Below are 16,739 nucleotides of genomic sequence, written 5' to 3' on the forward strand. Positions count from 1 at the left end.
TGCCAAACATTGAAGCAGAACACGCCAAGCATTTGAAGAACAATTTCTCAATAATTTTTACCTTTCTATTACCAACAACATAACTAACAATTTCATGATCACTTGCTGTTACAGATGTGTGTATTACGGTAAAATAATTTTTTTCTGTCTTCAATTCATTACAAATTAAAATTAAGTCAACATTGCTTTCGTCATTCCAATAAATAAATGTGAATTCAGAACGTCAAGAACTGCAATAGTTATAGAATTCTTCTTTGTTATAGAACAGTATATATTTCTGTATCTATATAATTCGGAAAACAACAATAAAGAATCAACCAAATTACTTGAAATAGTGTCATTTCTGCTGATGATTAATAAATGTTTTATAGTTTTCTTGGTAAGTATTTCTTAGTTTTGAAAGAATAGATAATTTCAACTAGAATTCAGCTGTTCTGTTTTTAAGCTACATATTCAAATTCATATCGAGATCTTACAATTATAAAATTTTGATGTGTGGTAGGTTATCTAAAAGTAATAAAGGGATAATCTATGCACATATTATTTGAAAATAAAACTTTCAAACGAAGAACATTTCATTTGGAACTCTACGGATTTATAAAGAAGGTAAGTGTTATGATTTTTATAATAAAAAATTAGCTTGTAAAACTTTTTTTTCTTATTTGATGATAGTTCTCTACAGAATGGTTTCTTACGTCTGATTAAGAACTATAAGAATAATAAGAAAAGAAACTATATGAAAGTTTTCATTTCAATGTAAAGAATTCTTAAAATCGTTTTTTATCCTAAGAATTCTTTATTTTCCGTTTTATAGTTTATAATTTTTTGATAAAAATTGTTATCAAAATACTTTTTTTGAAAACATAAATGGTATAACATTATGTGTTTATTTATACTTCTTGCATATTCTAATGTTTCAAGTAATATGATTCAGAAAAGTATGAATAAAAATTCAGTACTTATTTATTAAGGCCACAGCAGCTACAGATTTGGCTGTTTTTAAGTGCCGCCAATCTACACCTAAAATTTTTGTGACAAATCATAAAACGAAACACTTTATTTAAAATCAAAGTAGTTTATCGGATTTCGGTGGACAATGGGCGAAATACTTCTCTCCAGAAAAAATAAAATTGCATCTTGTTCTATTTTTGGCAAATCCCAAAGACGCATTTTCGTAGCACTAAAAAATGGTAACAAAAATCGAAGAACAAATCATTTTGGAATTCTTCTGATTTATAAAGCAGGTAAGTGTTTATAAAATAAAATTTTTATAAAATAAAAAATTTTATTTTAAGTAGTTTCTTTCTTGATGATAGTTTTCTATAGAATGGTTTTCTACGTCCGATTATGAATCAAAAAAGAAAAAGCATGAAAGTTGTTTATTTTAATATAAGGAATTTTTAGAATTGTTTTTTTTTTTTGTTTTGTATCGTAAGCATTCTTTACTTTACGTTTTTCAGTTTCTAAATAGTGATTTTTATTAAAACTTAAAATTTTTTGATAAAATTACTTGTCAAAAACTTTATTTACAAAATTAAATTACATAAAATTATGAAGCTTATGTATAATTTTTGCTTATTTTAATGTTTGAAGTAATATGATTCTTAAAACTATAGAATGTAAAGTTTAAATAGGCCTTTCAGGTTATATCATTAAATTTAGTAAAACTATTTCTCAGGCATTAGGTTTTAACTCTAATAAGATGCATATTTTTTTCTGTTTTTTTACAAATATTTTTCAGATGTGCTTTGGATGTTCCTTCTTTAAAAAAAAAGAGATACCATCTTGTTTTCGGTTGTATAAGAAAGGATATCAAACATTTTTCTTTTTTAAATTTAATAAGCCGCATTAAAGAAGGAACGTTACAATGCTACACGCTACATTAAAGACGTCTCCAGTGTAACTGAATGACGGTTCATATAGAAATCGCAGGTCTGCGTCTCATACAACAACGCCCCCTATAGTTCGTTGCGATCGCGAATACCCTTACGACTTTTGTTAATTTTATGCTGATGACAACCTAAACAATATGGAAAAGAATGGGGGAAAACTGGATCCTACCACGTGATTTTCCGGCCAATAGAAATGCGCCGACAACAATGGAAAACGGTATCAGACCATTATGATTTTATGTTATATAGAGAAATAAAAAGTTGTGAGAGTCATAAATGATCAGACTAACATAAGCATTAATAAAAAAAAACAGCACAAGATAAAATAAAAAATAGTAGTTTGTGTTGACTCGAATTTGAAGAAGAAAACGCAGTGCTATAAGCGAAAGCAGAGAGCACGCCGCACTTTACTATACTCAATACTCAAAATAAAAAATGTAGAAGATAATTTTTCAACTTGAAATTAAAATTGAACTCAGTACCCTTTCTTTGTAAGATTCTTAGTTCGAACTCAAATTATTCTTACAGGTGTAGATTTCGTTCTAAATTCTTTGGCAGATGACAAATTCCAAGCTAGTGTTCGCTGTGTGGCTAAACATGGGCACTTTTTAGAGATCGGAAAGTATGATTTATCACTGAACAGAAATTTAGGTATGTGCTGAATTAGCTTTTTTCAAATTAGAATGGTTTAAAAGTATGTATAATATATCAAGAGCATATATGGCAACGTTACTTTTAAAAAGTAACGAGTAAAAGTACAAGTATTTTTAAAAAAAGTAACGAGTAAAAAGTAAAAAGTTCTTATTTTAAAAAGTAACGAGTAAAAAGTACAAGTAAAAGTACAAGTACTAAACAAAAAAAGTAACGATTTAAAAGTACATTTCTAGGAAATCGAAAATTCAAAGTTACCTGAAATTTCATTGAATAATATTGTTATGTTCTTTAATGTTTTTGCAAAATTGTTGTTATTTATTTAATTATTTTTAATTTTGAAAGTTATGGATATTAATTTATTTTTAAATTCGCAAGAATATTATAATATAATTTTATAATGTAATCGTATAATATAATTTTAAAATCAAATATAGTTTTAATATCAAACTTTTTATGGATTTGCACGAAAAAGAAATTTTATCTATTGACTTTAATTTTTAATTTATTATTTATATTTAATTAAATTACCATTGATTTAAAATTGTTTTACTCTTTAGAAACGCGTTTTAAAAACACAAACATAAACAAAGCAAACAGATAGCTTTGTGATCTTTGAGCTAGTAAAAAATAATTGAATGTGTAGTATAAGTTGAAACAGAAGGTATTTAAACACGAAGTTAGCTGTGAATGCATATATATTGCATTCACAGTTTTTTTTTTTTTTTAAAGAAAGCTTACCGAGTTTTAGAAAAAAGTAACGATTTCATTCGATATTTCCGTTACAAATACTTTTACTTTTTCCCTAAAAAAGTAACGAAAGTACAAGTAAAAGTGCTAAATTTAAAAAGTAACGAAGTACAAGTAAAAGTACGTACTTTTTACTTGTACCGGCGGTACAAGTAACGAAAGTAAAAGTACTGCCATGTATGATCAAGAGTACCAACTGATTGTTGGAAAGTTGCTATTAATTCTAAATATCCACACATAGGTCTTATAAGTACTCTTCCTAGTTTGTCATAAGATAGTAGACATAATTTATATATCGATTTTTAATTCTCATATGGTTTGTTGACATGATTTATAATGATGGTATGATTGACATGATTTAAATCATTTGAATTAAACCATGATTCAATTCGTGATTTAATTCATTCACTTTATTTTTTTTTAAAAATCATCGATTTAAATCAACTGATTTTTTATTTAAAACAATCATTGATTAAAATCGCAATTACGTTTTTTTAGAATAATTTACAAATATATTCTTAAGGTAGCGATTATTTTAAATATGATTTCATTGGTATTGAAGATTTTATCTAGAGAAATACTGGGAGGGTAATGCGTGCAAATTATAGACAAAAAATATATTTAAAAAAAGTTACCAAATGTGGATTAGAATGATTTTAAAATTTTAAATTATTACATTCCATAGGTTGCGGCAAAAATAATTTGCTATTTAAAAAACCAATTTCAATACGACCCCAATTTAGTTTCTCTTTTATTTAATTACAAATGCTTCTAAAACTTATTAGTTTGAGCATATAAATAATGAAGGAAGCTCTACCAAGAATAGTATAGAATAATTTATTTTTTTAGTCGCTGGTCTAATTAAATTTACCCCTGATCTAATAAATTAATTTTTTAAAAATAATATGGTTTTTGCCAACATTGTTTGCATTAAAAAAATGGTTGCATCAATTTTCTATTTTTTTTTCATGTCATTTTAGGTCTAAAAGTATTTCTTAAAAATATTAGTTTCGATGCCATAATGTTGGATGAAGTGCAAGATAGTCCAACAATATTTAAGGTAATAGATCTTTTGAAGAAAGGCATTAGTAGCGGCCTTGTCCAACCGCTCGACACAACTGTTTTTAAACGACATCAAATTGAAAAGGCTTTCAGATATATGTCCAAAGGTACACACGTTGGAAAAGTCCTCGTAAAGGTCAGTCATCGTTTTTTGTTTAGGTCAATAATATTTTTAAGCTATCACTTTTTTACGGAAAGATAGGTAACAAACAGTTTCAACGTACAGTGCGGAAAAAATAACGGACCACCTTGAACAACTTTTGATCTAATAATCGGATTTCCACCTTCTAGGACTCAATCTTCATGCCTCGAGAGGGTGACCTAAAATATGCTAATTAATTATTTCAGACGATATTTTTAATTACTGAATCAGACATGAAAACGTAGTTTTTCTGAAGAAAAAAAAACAGCTTTTTCGCCGGATTTGGATTTTTGACCCCCAAACGGTCAGGAAAGCGACCCAAAGTTTGAATCCCTTAATGTTAATTTTACTTTCTGCGCATTTCGCTATATCTCGAAAACTTTTTAAGCAAATTGAAAATTTTTTACACTCAATTATGAAATTTGTTTATTCAAAGATAATTCCATGCAAAAAATAACGTTTTGTAAATATTTATTACTTTTTATAAATTTATTAAATAACAGTCGAAATTTGCTTTGCATCGTTAGGTAAATAACTTTTTACATCATTTTAATGTATGTAATTTTAATGGCTAGATACAAAATTTGAGCGAAATCAGTCAAATAGCTTCAGTGAAATTGAATTTCAAAAAAGTCAGATACTTAAAATTTGATTTTTCGGGAACTATTCGACCGATTTCGCTCAGATTTTGCATTTTGCCATGTAAAGTTACATTCTTGAAAATGATGCAAAAGATTGCGCAACTTACAACTCAAATATTTTCGATCATTCCTAAATAAAATAATAAAAATTAATATAATAATAAAAATATTTTTTTGCATTGAATTATTGCTGGATAAACGAATATTATAATTATGTATAAAAAAATTTCAATTCGTTAAAAAAGACTTGGAGATATAGCGAAATATGCAAAAAGTAAAATTAACATTAAGGAGTCCAAACTTTGGATCGCTCTCCTGACCAAATTATTGAGACCATATTTCACAGATACTGGTTTTGCCGCACTATAGGGTAAATTAACCAGTGAAGGAACACTTAAGCTTCGCTTGCCTTTTAAAAAATCATAATAATTTCAAAATTCGTAATTTTAGTTAAATGACAGTGTCAACATATTTGTTACTAGTTTCAAATTATGTAAAAAAAATTGCAGAGTACTTACATAATATTGTTTTAAAGTTCTGGAGGTTCAAATAACAAGTAGTAAGAAGACCAAGTGAAGGAACAGTTCTTACCAGCGAAGGAGCACAAAATTTACCAGTAAAGGAACACTTAATTTTGGTTATTTTTTAATGCTCTTTATGAATTTATATGCCATACAAATATCTAAAAACAAGCCTATTCTTGAAATTATAACATACAAATACTTGGAAAATGTTAACTTTTTTTTGTAATCATGAATTGAAAAGTAAAATGTCAACATATAAACCCGTTAACGTGCAACTTAATTTAAAATTGAAATTTTGTTAAAAACTTTTAAAATTATGTTCAAAACACTTAAATTAAATATAATATGCAATTAAACTCCACATCATTAATTTAGGATCCGAGATAATTACTGTCCTATAAATAGAACGCTGGGCGGATATGGAAGTTTTTGAGCACTTAGTACTTCTCCTTTGTTTTTAGTTACTCGATTACGTTTCTGTTCCCAAACAATTGAACTTTAATATTTAATGCAAAATAAAATGAAACACAAATAAATTGGACATTTTTTATTAAATTTAAGCATATTCACACTATTTATGGTAATTTGGAAAAAAATTTGTACATAGAGTTATATTACATTTCATGCAAAATGTAAGAGATTTTCCCGAACAATTTTGTGTTTGACATCGTCTTCGTTTTCCTCTTTTACCAATTTATATGGCCAACTCCATCACGTTTAACAGTGTCTATTACCTTCACTCGAGATGAAATTGTCTAACTTGGTCTACCGATTTGTTTTTGTCCAGTATTGTCTTTTTTTAGATAGGCTATTGCAATATGTCACCTTATTTCTTTGATACTCTTTTTCTCTGCGTTTACCGTGTTGTAAATAACGCAGGTATTTACACCAGCCATGTCTACAATTCGGGTAAACATTTTTCAATACCATTTTTTCCACGGATTTTTATGGTATGTTCCTCTGAGAGCCAATCATGAGAATCTACATGATTGGCTCTGTTTTGTTGTTCTACATGATTGAATCTGTTTTCATTATAATTGTTTAAGAAACATGGCTGCTCGATTTTATTTTTTTCAGCTTTTCCTTTTTCACGCCTTGAAACAGATGTTAGTGGCTCAATTATGTCAAAATTTGTCGCAAGTGTAACGCATTTGCTATCATTCCATTTTACCGCAGTAATTTTATTTTTCACATAAAAAAGTAGAAATCATGTGAATCACGGTAGTCTTTTTGAAAGCGGAATCAATTTCAAGGGGACAATGCTCCATTTTGTCTCTTCTTATTGTTCCTGTTGCTCGAAATCCACTCTTTCTTAAGTCAACTAACAAATTATAGGAAATAAAAAAATTATCAAAATAAACTATATACTATTGGGATCAGTAACTGGTTGAAGTCTTTTTTTTACAACTCGAGATCCCAAGGGCTCTTTTTAAAGAACCACGGTAGAAGCAGCATCAACAACTTCCTTGTCCCAATACAAATCAAAATTATAGCAGTAGCCATTGTTCCCACATAATGCTCACGTCTTATACCCATACCTTATGGGTTTACCTTTAATGTATTGCTTGAAGTAATGATGACCGTAATATCGAATTATCATTTCATCAATAGATAGATGAGTGTCACAAATTCCCCATTTCTAAAAATTTGCGTTCATTTCTGTGATTAATTTTCGAATTTTAAAAGCTCTGTCATTTGTTTGGGGGTTTAGCTTCATTATTATCAGCAAAATGAATCATAGATTTTATTTCTAAGTATCCGTTTCTAGTCATTGAGTTTTTTGCTATAGGAACCATTAAATCTTCTTCATCTGATCAATAGTCAAGTTCACTTGATAGTGTATGATATCCAGAGAAAATCAAAAAACCGATAAATGTTTTTATTCTTCAGTTGTTAAGGAAAAATCTGGTTTGTTTTCGCATTGTTTGGCATAATTTTCTGTTTCTGTTAAAATATGCTCCAAATATGTCGGAAACAAAAATTCTTCAAAAACTTCTACGGGCGATAGACCAGCTAAAGTGCTTACAGCTTTTTCATAGTTTATTTTTGAGGCATTACTTTTATCAGAAAAATTATATTTTGGCGGAACTTTTTTCCAATCTGCTATTAACTCTTTTTTGCCTTTCTTGCGTGTATTTGATCCTGATTCCGAGCAACTTCGCTTTTTACTTTTGTTTGATAAATCTTGCTCTCTACGATCATCATAGTTTTTATAAGGTACATAAATTTTAATTCTACCTACAACGTCTCTTACAGATGAATCAAGAGTTTCAGTGTCGTCAAAACCTTCATCTGTTAATTCATTTACTCCAAATGGCAAAACAACATTTCGGACTCTTAATTCCTCCGAAAATATTTATTCTACAGCTTCCTCTGCAGTTTCAAAAACTTTTTTCCGTGACATCTTGAGCACCTATGAAATAAACTAAATATCAGAAAATGTAACGAATCCGCCCAGCGTCCTATTTTCAGGGCAGTAGTTTAAATTTGTAATTAAAACTAATAAAAGTAAAAATAACTTTAAAACGTTATAAGATATCTGTTAATAGAATATCTTAAATATAAATTCTGAAAAAATATTGAAACTTAAATCAATCAATCTAAAGAAAAACTTTCAAATTCTTATTTTCAATCAATATACATGAAATGTTCCTTCACTGGTTTCTTTACTCTATATATAATTCAATTAATGCCTTACCAAATTTATTATTCAATTAATGCATAAATTAATGTGTGTGGGAGTTTTTTTTTTTTTTTTTTATAAAAAGTGGTAGCACAATTATTCTATGATTAGCTTTTAACTTGTCAAACAAAATATGAGTGCGCTCTATGATGATTTATTGGTTTAAAACTTCTAATTTAGATCTATAAGGACTTTTAAAAAGATCAATATAATGAATGTTTACTTGATATACATATTGAAATAGAAAACTATGATTGGAAAATAACTATCGCTTACAGGATGTCTCAGGATTATTGGGACAGACTTTAAATGCAGGTAGACGACGTTACAAGGTTTCAGAATTGTATAGCAACTCATGGTCGAAAACGTCATGAGAAAGAAGTATGGCAGAAACAAAGAGACACAGGACTGAGATCTTCTGAAATATTAATTGGTCAAAGATATTACATGTGGTATGGTAGATAATATGTGAAACTGTCACAAAAGATGTTCAAAATTTCCACCATTTCTAGCAATGCGTGCGTTACACTGTCGGGCCATTAATGCGCAGACTCGTTCAAATGCACCAGGATTTCGTTGGATAACTGCAACAGCAATGACGATTCTTGCAACAAGATTCATTGCGGAAATCAGAGGTGTTGCGTACACAGCACCTTTCAGTGCACCCCCCCAATACTCTTGTGGACAGCATCACCTGGCGGAGAACGAAGAAGTTTCCAATACAGTGTTTCTATTCAAATCTTAATCCTATTGATGTTCTCCTTCTCTCCTTAAAGTTTGACTTCGCGACCAGCTGGGCAGCCATTCCCTCCTCGGAAGATCAAAATTGTGATTGCATGTCTTCGGATAATCCTCAAGGATGAAACGATGGCTCAGGGGATAGAGCAATCGTCTTCCAATGAGGTGAACTGGGTTCGAATCCCAGCAATGGCTGGTCCATACGAATTCCACACCCTGATGGCACCGGCCTCAGTGCTGACCTAAAACATCAGTGGTAGACGGATCATGGGATAGAGACAGGCATCATTATTAGCAAGCAGACTTATCTTAGTTAATTTTTTTTCTTCAAATAAATAATAGTTCTTTTTTTCAGCTTTCCTTCATTACAGCCACGATTTCCAAATACGTGCTAATTCAAATAATTCTGAAACGCATAGTTGAAAATTTTTTTATCACACTAGTCATTCAAAAGTCAAAATAATACTTGCCTAAATCCTTGTTTAACTTTTGTTATTTTGCTTTAAAATAACTTGCGTAGAATCACAACCATGGAAAAGCCATTGAAAAGTATAGCTGCATAAGTCAAGCTAAATCACTTATTACTTAAACTTAATTGCTGCTCTTAAAAATACTTTAAGGAGACTAAATTTTTTTTTATTTTTATAAACGACAGTTAAGAATTTTTCACTACCAGTTAAAATGTGAAATAATTTTTTTCCTTTAGTATTTTTTTTCCAGTATTTATTTGAATTGGATTTGATGACATGATGGCCCACCAAAATATCATCGGTTGGTTACGATCTCTTTCATATTTTATTTTAAATAAGTCTCAAAACGTTTTTAATATAATTTACGATAAAGAGTGAATCAATTAGTAAATTCTGTGTGACATATCATTTCAGATAAGAGACGAAGAACAATCGAAGGTCACACCTCCAGAAACTTTAATGCTACAAGCTACTCCAAACACATATTTCTATCCAAACAAATCATATATTGTTATTGGAGGTTTCGGTGGCTTTGGAATGGAAGTTACAAAATGGATACTCAAGAGAGGTGGGAAAAAAATAGTCATAACTTCAAGGAAAGGACTCAATGTTGCCCATCGTAGGCTGTGGCTCAAACAATGGAACATAAACGATGTTAGCGTCCAAGTGTCAACACTAGATGTTTCTAAATCCAATGAAGCTGAACAATTGCTAAAGGAAGCTAGTAAACTAGGTGCAGTAGGAGGAATATTTAATTCAGCGGTGGTAAGTAGTACTTTTCATGTAGTTTAATTACGGGATAAATTATTACTATTGTACTCATTTGGTTTATTGGTATGAAAGCCGCCATGATTACGAGACACATGTTATTGGGCTCTACTTACTAACATTCAGAAAAGGATATCATCTTAGACAAATCATCAATCAAATCAAAAGATATCATCATCAATCAAATGATATCACCTTAGACTTTGTTATTTCCCATTAATATATTTTTAAAGCCTATGAAGTTTTTAATCGGCTAATGTTTTTAAGAGTTTAGTGCGGGAGAACAATCCGAAGCTTGCGCCCCCAAATATTAATTCCCCTTTTTGCGCATTTTGTTAAACTCAAAAATATTTTAAGCTAATCCAAAATCTTTTTTTCACACAGTTATAAAATTCGTTTGTCCAATGATATTTCAATGTAAAAAAGAATTTTCAATAGCTATTAATTTTATTGTTTTATTTAGGTTCGACGATGTTTTGGAATTTTTGTAGGTATACAAATTTGTGCACAATTAATTAGGAAATTTTAAATGACAAAATACAAAATTTAAACGAAATCAGTCTAGTAGTAGTTCTGAAAAAAAAAAAAGCATTTGAACAACTTTTTTTTTTTATTTCTTAAGAACTAATTAAGCGATTTAGTTATATTTTTGTATTTTTCCATTTTAACTACGAAATTTTAAGTGGTGAATAGATGTATTTACAATTCATAATTTTTTCGACCATTATGAAATAAAAAAATTATATACAATTATTAAAAATTATTTTGTACCTGGAATTATTTTTAATAAACCATTTATATAATTGTGTAAAAAACTTTTTCGGCTGTTTTAAGACTTACCAAGAAATGACGAAATATGCAAAAAGTAAAATTAACATTGAGGAGCCAAACATTTTGACCGCTTTCTTAACAAAACAATTGTGCCATATTTCAAACATCGTACTTTGATTGTTAAAATTCCAAACATGTTTTATAACAGGTATGTTTAGTTCGAAAAAGTACTTTTTTGCACCTGTACCAATAAATTAGTATATTTCACCAGGTCACTCGTTTGAACCACTAAAATTAGCACTTAATTTGTGCAAATGTGATCATTGGAAGAAAAGTTATTCAGGGTAATATCTTTTCTTTTTCATGCTTTACTTTTCTGCACACTGCATTTCTATACCTTCAAAAGCACTTTCTTTCTTGCAATCAAAATAAGGGTAACATTATAAATGGATTAGATATATAAAAACAATGTTGTTTAATATGGTAATAATTATAGGTATTGAAAGATGCTTTCATAAACAGTCAAAGTCCGGAGACTTTCAAAGATGTTTGTGCCGTTAAAGCTACAGCAACCAAGGTATTAGATAAACTAACTACAAAAATGTGTCCTGATTTAGATTTCTTTGTTTGCTTTTCTTCAATCAGTTCTGGAAGAGGAAATGCTGGTCAGACTAATTATGGTTATGCTAATTCTGTAATGGAACGCATATGCGAAAAGAGGAGAAAATCTGGACTCCATGGTAATTGAGCCTTTTTCTAAACTCTGATTGAAAGGCTAGTCTAGTAGTTAGCCAATGAGCTAGTCTATTATCTTTGACCACTGTTCGGCTTGTTTACTAGTTAGCTTAATGTGTTCCATAGCACCGAATTTTTTAACACTGTTTATTGTAAAAGTGCGCATTTATAAGTAGGGTTTTTTTTACGCCAATTATTACAATTATTATTATTAGATATTAAGTAATATTAACATTCTAGGAATTATAAACTGACTTTGATGTTGTAAAATTGAATTATTTAATGATTGAATTATTTAATTATTCATCATATTTAATTTGAATTATTTAATACATGAAAATAGATATTTTAAATAACACTTTTCATTAGAGAAAAATCAATGTTCTGTCATTTGTTTTGTAGGTACAATGTGTTTAGACCATATTAAGATTAGATAATAAGTATCTTGAGCATTCTTTTCTTGGAATGGAAAATTTAATTTTATACGTTAAAGAACACGCCTTTGAAATTGTTTAAATAAAATGCAGTAATTATTTTTAAATAAATGCATAGTTCTTTCAAACTCTTTTAGTGTCTTTGAATGTTTACTAAGATGCATAAGGTGTTGATAAAGAATATCTCCAACTTATGAAGATAATCATAGCTTATGTCGAAATTCTCCAGCGATTTTTTAAAGTTAATTTGACAGACAGTAAAATTTTTTAAACATTATAAATCACGTTTTATTTTTTTAAAGCATATATAGTTGTCTTTGAGTGGTAGATGTCGTCAATTATTGTTTACTTAAAATATGTTTACCAACTTTAAAGAAGCAACATTGCTTTCGTGAGAGTTCATTTCAGTATAATGAGACAGCCTGATACATAACAATTATGCTACTGGTTTAGTTCCAACAAATTGTACTAAATTTGGAAAATTCCGTGAAGTACTACACTTGTCTAAACGTGGTAGACGTCTCCAGTTATTGTTTACTTAAGTGAGTTTACCAACTTAAAAGAAGCAACATTGCTTTCGTGATAGTTCATTTCTGTATAATGAGACAGCATGATACACAACAATGTTACTGGTCTAGTTCCAACAAACTGTACAGAGTTTGGAAAAATCCATGTAACGTTAAATTTTGGCACTTATGCTATTATAATCAAATTTTTTTACAGTAGTCATTTGTTTTATTCAATTTAGCTTTTGTATAATAATTTAACAAAAAAAAATTGTTTTTTACTATTGAAAAATTACACAAACTGGATGAAAAAATTGTTCCGATAGTGAACTCCAGCTGAGTTTCCTTCTTTTGATTCCGACCTTTTTTTTACAATAATTTTTACAAGATTTTTTTCAAGTAAGTTTATATAACTATTTATTTTTTCATAAAACCATAAATCCTCTTAAAGGCCTTGTTTTTTTTCGAAAGACATGCAAAATTTTTTAAAAATTTCAAAAATTACAAAAGTTATCAATAAAATAATAATAAACAGTAACATAATAAACATAACAGGGTATTCAATAATTACCTGCTTGCGTATTTATTTTCAGAATTCCACCAAACAATAAAAAATATATTTTTTAGAGTCATTCATTAATATTCAAGTCTGGTGAATACAAAAACACATAAATCTACAAATTATTGTTGAGGCTGGGTTAAAATCATCAAATCCTTTTTGTTTACCAAATGAATCCAGAGCTGGAAGCTAATTATTTGAAACACTTGGCAAAACTAGAACATTTTATTACTGAATTATATAATAGAGTGATGTAACAATTTTAGCAGTTGCCATTTTTATCAACCAACTTTCAATTTATCAATTTTTGAATCAATCAAGTTATCAGTCGTTTAAAATAACAGTTAATATTAATAATGCTAGGCATTTGTATTAAAGTATTCCTCAAAATATGGTAAACGTTATAAAATTGAGAAAAGTTTTAAAAAACGACTTGATATCCCATAATTTAAAATATTCATAATTTTTCCACATTTATTTTTAAAAAAATAATAAAAGGCACATGCGCATTTTCGATGAAAAAAATGGCTTTCTGGTGATGACTGGCAAATATTTTTTAAATCGCCATTTTACATTTTGTCACACTCTAGAATAGACTATGGCAGTGTCTCCCAAACTTTTGAGTACCCTTTCTAAATTTTTCGTAACGCTGTGTGCCACGAATAAAAAAATGAATGTATTTTTTAATATAAAAAAATTGCACAAAAGTTAAAAATCACAACTGGCTGTTGATACCACTAATTATTAACTGTTAACACTGCAAAAAATAGCCAATAGAAAAATACGTAATCGTACATTTTCATGGCTAGCTTTGTTTTCAAATAAAATCTTTTGAAATTTTCGTTTGTTGCAAGATATTTCGCATAAGGACGCGTACCCCAGCTAAACTGTTCCCGTACCCCTGGGGGTACGCGTACTTTGGGAAACACTGGACTATGGTGACCATTAATTTTACTCTATCTTCAAAATACCTCCACGTTTCATTTGGCTTTGTTCTCATCTTTTTCGTTCATTTTTCCGCCTTTTTCATTACTGAATCGACAGATTTTGTTTCTTCCATACTAATAATTAATTCCCGGCACCATGAGCTGTATTTTTTGTAAGAATTCTAAAAACAAATATTAAGGGTAGTGATTGCAGAACATCTTGTATTTGGAACCTTTTTTTTTTCAGGACTTGCTATTCAGTGGGGCATCATCGGAGATGTTGGCGTCGTATACCGAGAAAAGAAAAATGACGCAATGGTTGCTGGCGTACGAGCACAAAGCATTCAATCCTGCCTAGATACATTAGATTTGTTCTGTCAAACCGATTATCCTGTGACTTGCAGTTATGTAACTTTAGAAGATTCTGAAAAACCGAAAACTCAAACAGTCGATGTCTTTGATAAAGTAACAAAGCTTATGGGTAAGTTAATTTTTTTACCCCTGTCTTTTGTCCGCATTTCGTATATTTTTAAGAGTTTAGCTGCCAAGCAGGCCCGTAGCCAGGGGGGGGGGACCGTCGAGACAAATCCCCTCCCCCGAAATTCTGGGATTCAAACTTTTTAGTCTTTTTTTGAGCCTCTCAGCAAAAAGAAAAACAAAAACTGTCGAATCAAACCTTTTCCCAGTACACCACCTTCGTTAGTGCATCATCTTCACTTGACCTTGTGGCTCATCTTTCCTTCAGCCATTACATTTATTGCTTGTTATCAATATTGCCTACGTTGCCAATCACCACAGCAACTGCAGAAAGAACTTTTTGTACTCTTAAACGCGTAAAAACAGCAACAAGAAATACTACTAAAGAAGAAAGGCTAATAGAGCTAACTTTATTAAGCATATTTCGGGATATTCCGGTTTGTCCTAAAAAAGTAATCGAAAAATTTTCTTCAAATCCCCGTCGTATGTCTTTGTAAACTTTGTTTACAAATTGATTATAATTATTATGTAATATTAATTGAAAAATAATTATTATGTAATATTTTTTAATTACTAGTTTAACTAGTTAACTTTACATGTCTGAAACTGTCCTTGCTTCTTACCATATCCCCCCCCCCCGAAAAAATATCCTGGCTACGGCCTTGCTGCCAAGTATTTTATTTCCAAAATGTTACAAATGTCATAAACATTAAAGAAATTATTGATTTTATTCTATTTTTTCCATTTCGGAAACATTTAGTATGTTTGGAAGCAACCTCCTCTTGTTATAAAGCAATTATGTGCTCAGCTGTAAATACTTTTATGTAAAAACTTCGTTCGTAATTATAAATAGCAGATCATATAAATGTTTTAATCAACTTTATTAGCCTTAAGACACATTAGTATAAGCATGAATCTTTGCAAAACACAAAGAAAAAGTTCCCGCTTATTACTCGTTCAAATCAACAAAAACGAAAATTATAAGTTAGAAAAACTGTGCAGCAATTTTAGAACATGCAATCTATTTAGGTGCTGAAGTCAACTACTGTCAAACGAAATCAACATAAGGTACAAAAAGACTGAATTATAATTTTTAGTCATGCGCATATCACAAAAACTTATAATAACAAATTTTTTTCATAGTTGTAAGTTATTGATGATAAATAAATTTTTCGTATTTACAGTAAAAGAAAAAAAATAAAACCATCCTGTATTATTTTTATTTTGTGATATTATTTATATATGATCGTGATAGTCCGAAATATGGTGAATATCAACATTCTCGAGCGAGTATCGACATTTACTAATCGTTTTGGCAAATATCCGAAGCACCAGTTATATCCGATTTGATATTTTAATATTTATTGGATATTAAAAATATCCAATGATGAAAGATTAGGAAAAAGATCATTGTAGGGAATACCGGGCTTAAGTTTGCCTGGCCATTATTATATTAACCAGCTGTTATTAATAACCACAACTTTTGCAATGTAAATAGTGCACAATGTTCACGCCCGGCTTATACTTGCCCAAAATTCTCTATATTGATGTTTATTTAGCAGTGGTCGGCAAACTTATTAGCCGAAGAGCCAACTATGAACATTACAACAATTTTTAAAAAAATTGGGAGCCAAATCTGCTTGTTTAGTAAACTTTTATTACACTAAATTTCATACTTAATAAGTATTTATTAATGCGAACAATGTGCTTGCATCTCCTTGGAAAGTTTGAGTAAGTCATGTTGTTGTTTTTAATTTTAGGCATGATTCCAAGTTCTCATCAATCTCAGTTTACTCTTGATAATGTTCATGCTTGAAAAAGATTGTTCGTATATATATGAGGAACGGAAAAGAACAACAAACCCTCAGCTTTTTCAGCTGATCGTGAGAGTCAGGAATACTATTCCAAGCGTTGAAAATGATCGCGTCTTCCCTCTCCAGGTCATTCAAAGCAGTGTGAACTATGATCAAATATTTCCAATTTAACACAAAGACGTTCGAATTTCCATAT

At 29.6% G+C, this 16,739-nt stretch overlaps 1 protein-coding gene across 1 annotated transcript in view; it reads left to right on the forward strand.

Moving 5' to 3' along the window:
• LOC122268367 (fatty acid synthase) overlaps positions 1-16,739 on the forward strand; it is a 29,483-nt gene that overhangs the window by 8,346 nt on the left and 4,398 nt on the right. The window contains exons 3-7 of the mRNA XM_087168013.1: positions 2,421-2,543; positions 4,274-4,491; positions 9,968-10,318; positions 11,589-11,832; positions 14,500-14,733. Coding sequence (XP_087024139.1) covers positions 2,421-2,543; positions 4,274-4,491; positions 9,968-10,318; positions 11,589-11,832; positions 14,500-14,733 — 1,170 coding nt within the window. The remainder of the gene's footprint in view (positions 1-2,420; positions 2,544-4,273; positions 4,492-9,967; positions 10,319-11,588; positions 11,833-14,499; positions 14,734-16,739) is intronic.

This window comes from Parasteatoda tepidariorum, chromosome 7 (assembly GCF_982258835.1).
Source record: "Parasteatoda tepidariorum strain Cologne lab strain chromosome 7, Ptep-v5.0, whole genome shotgun sequence".
Lineage (NCBI taxonomy): Eukaryota > Metazoa > Arthropoda > Arachnida > Araneae > Theridiidae > Parasteatoda > Parasteatoda tepidariorum.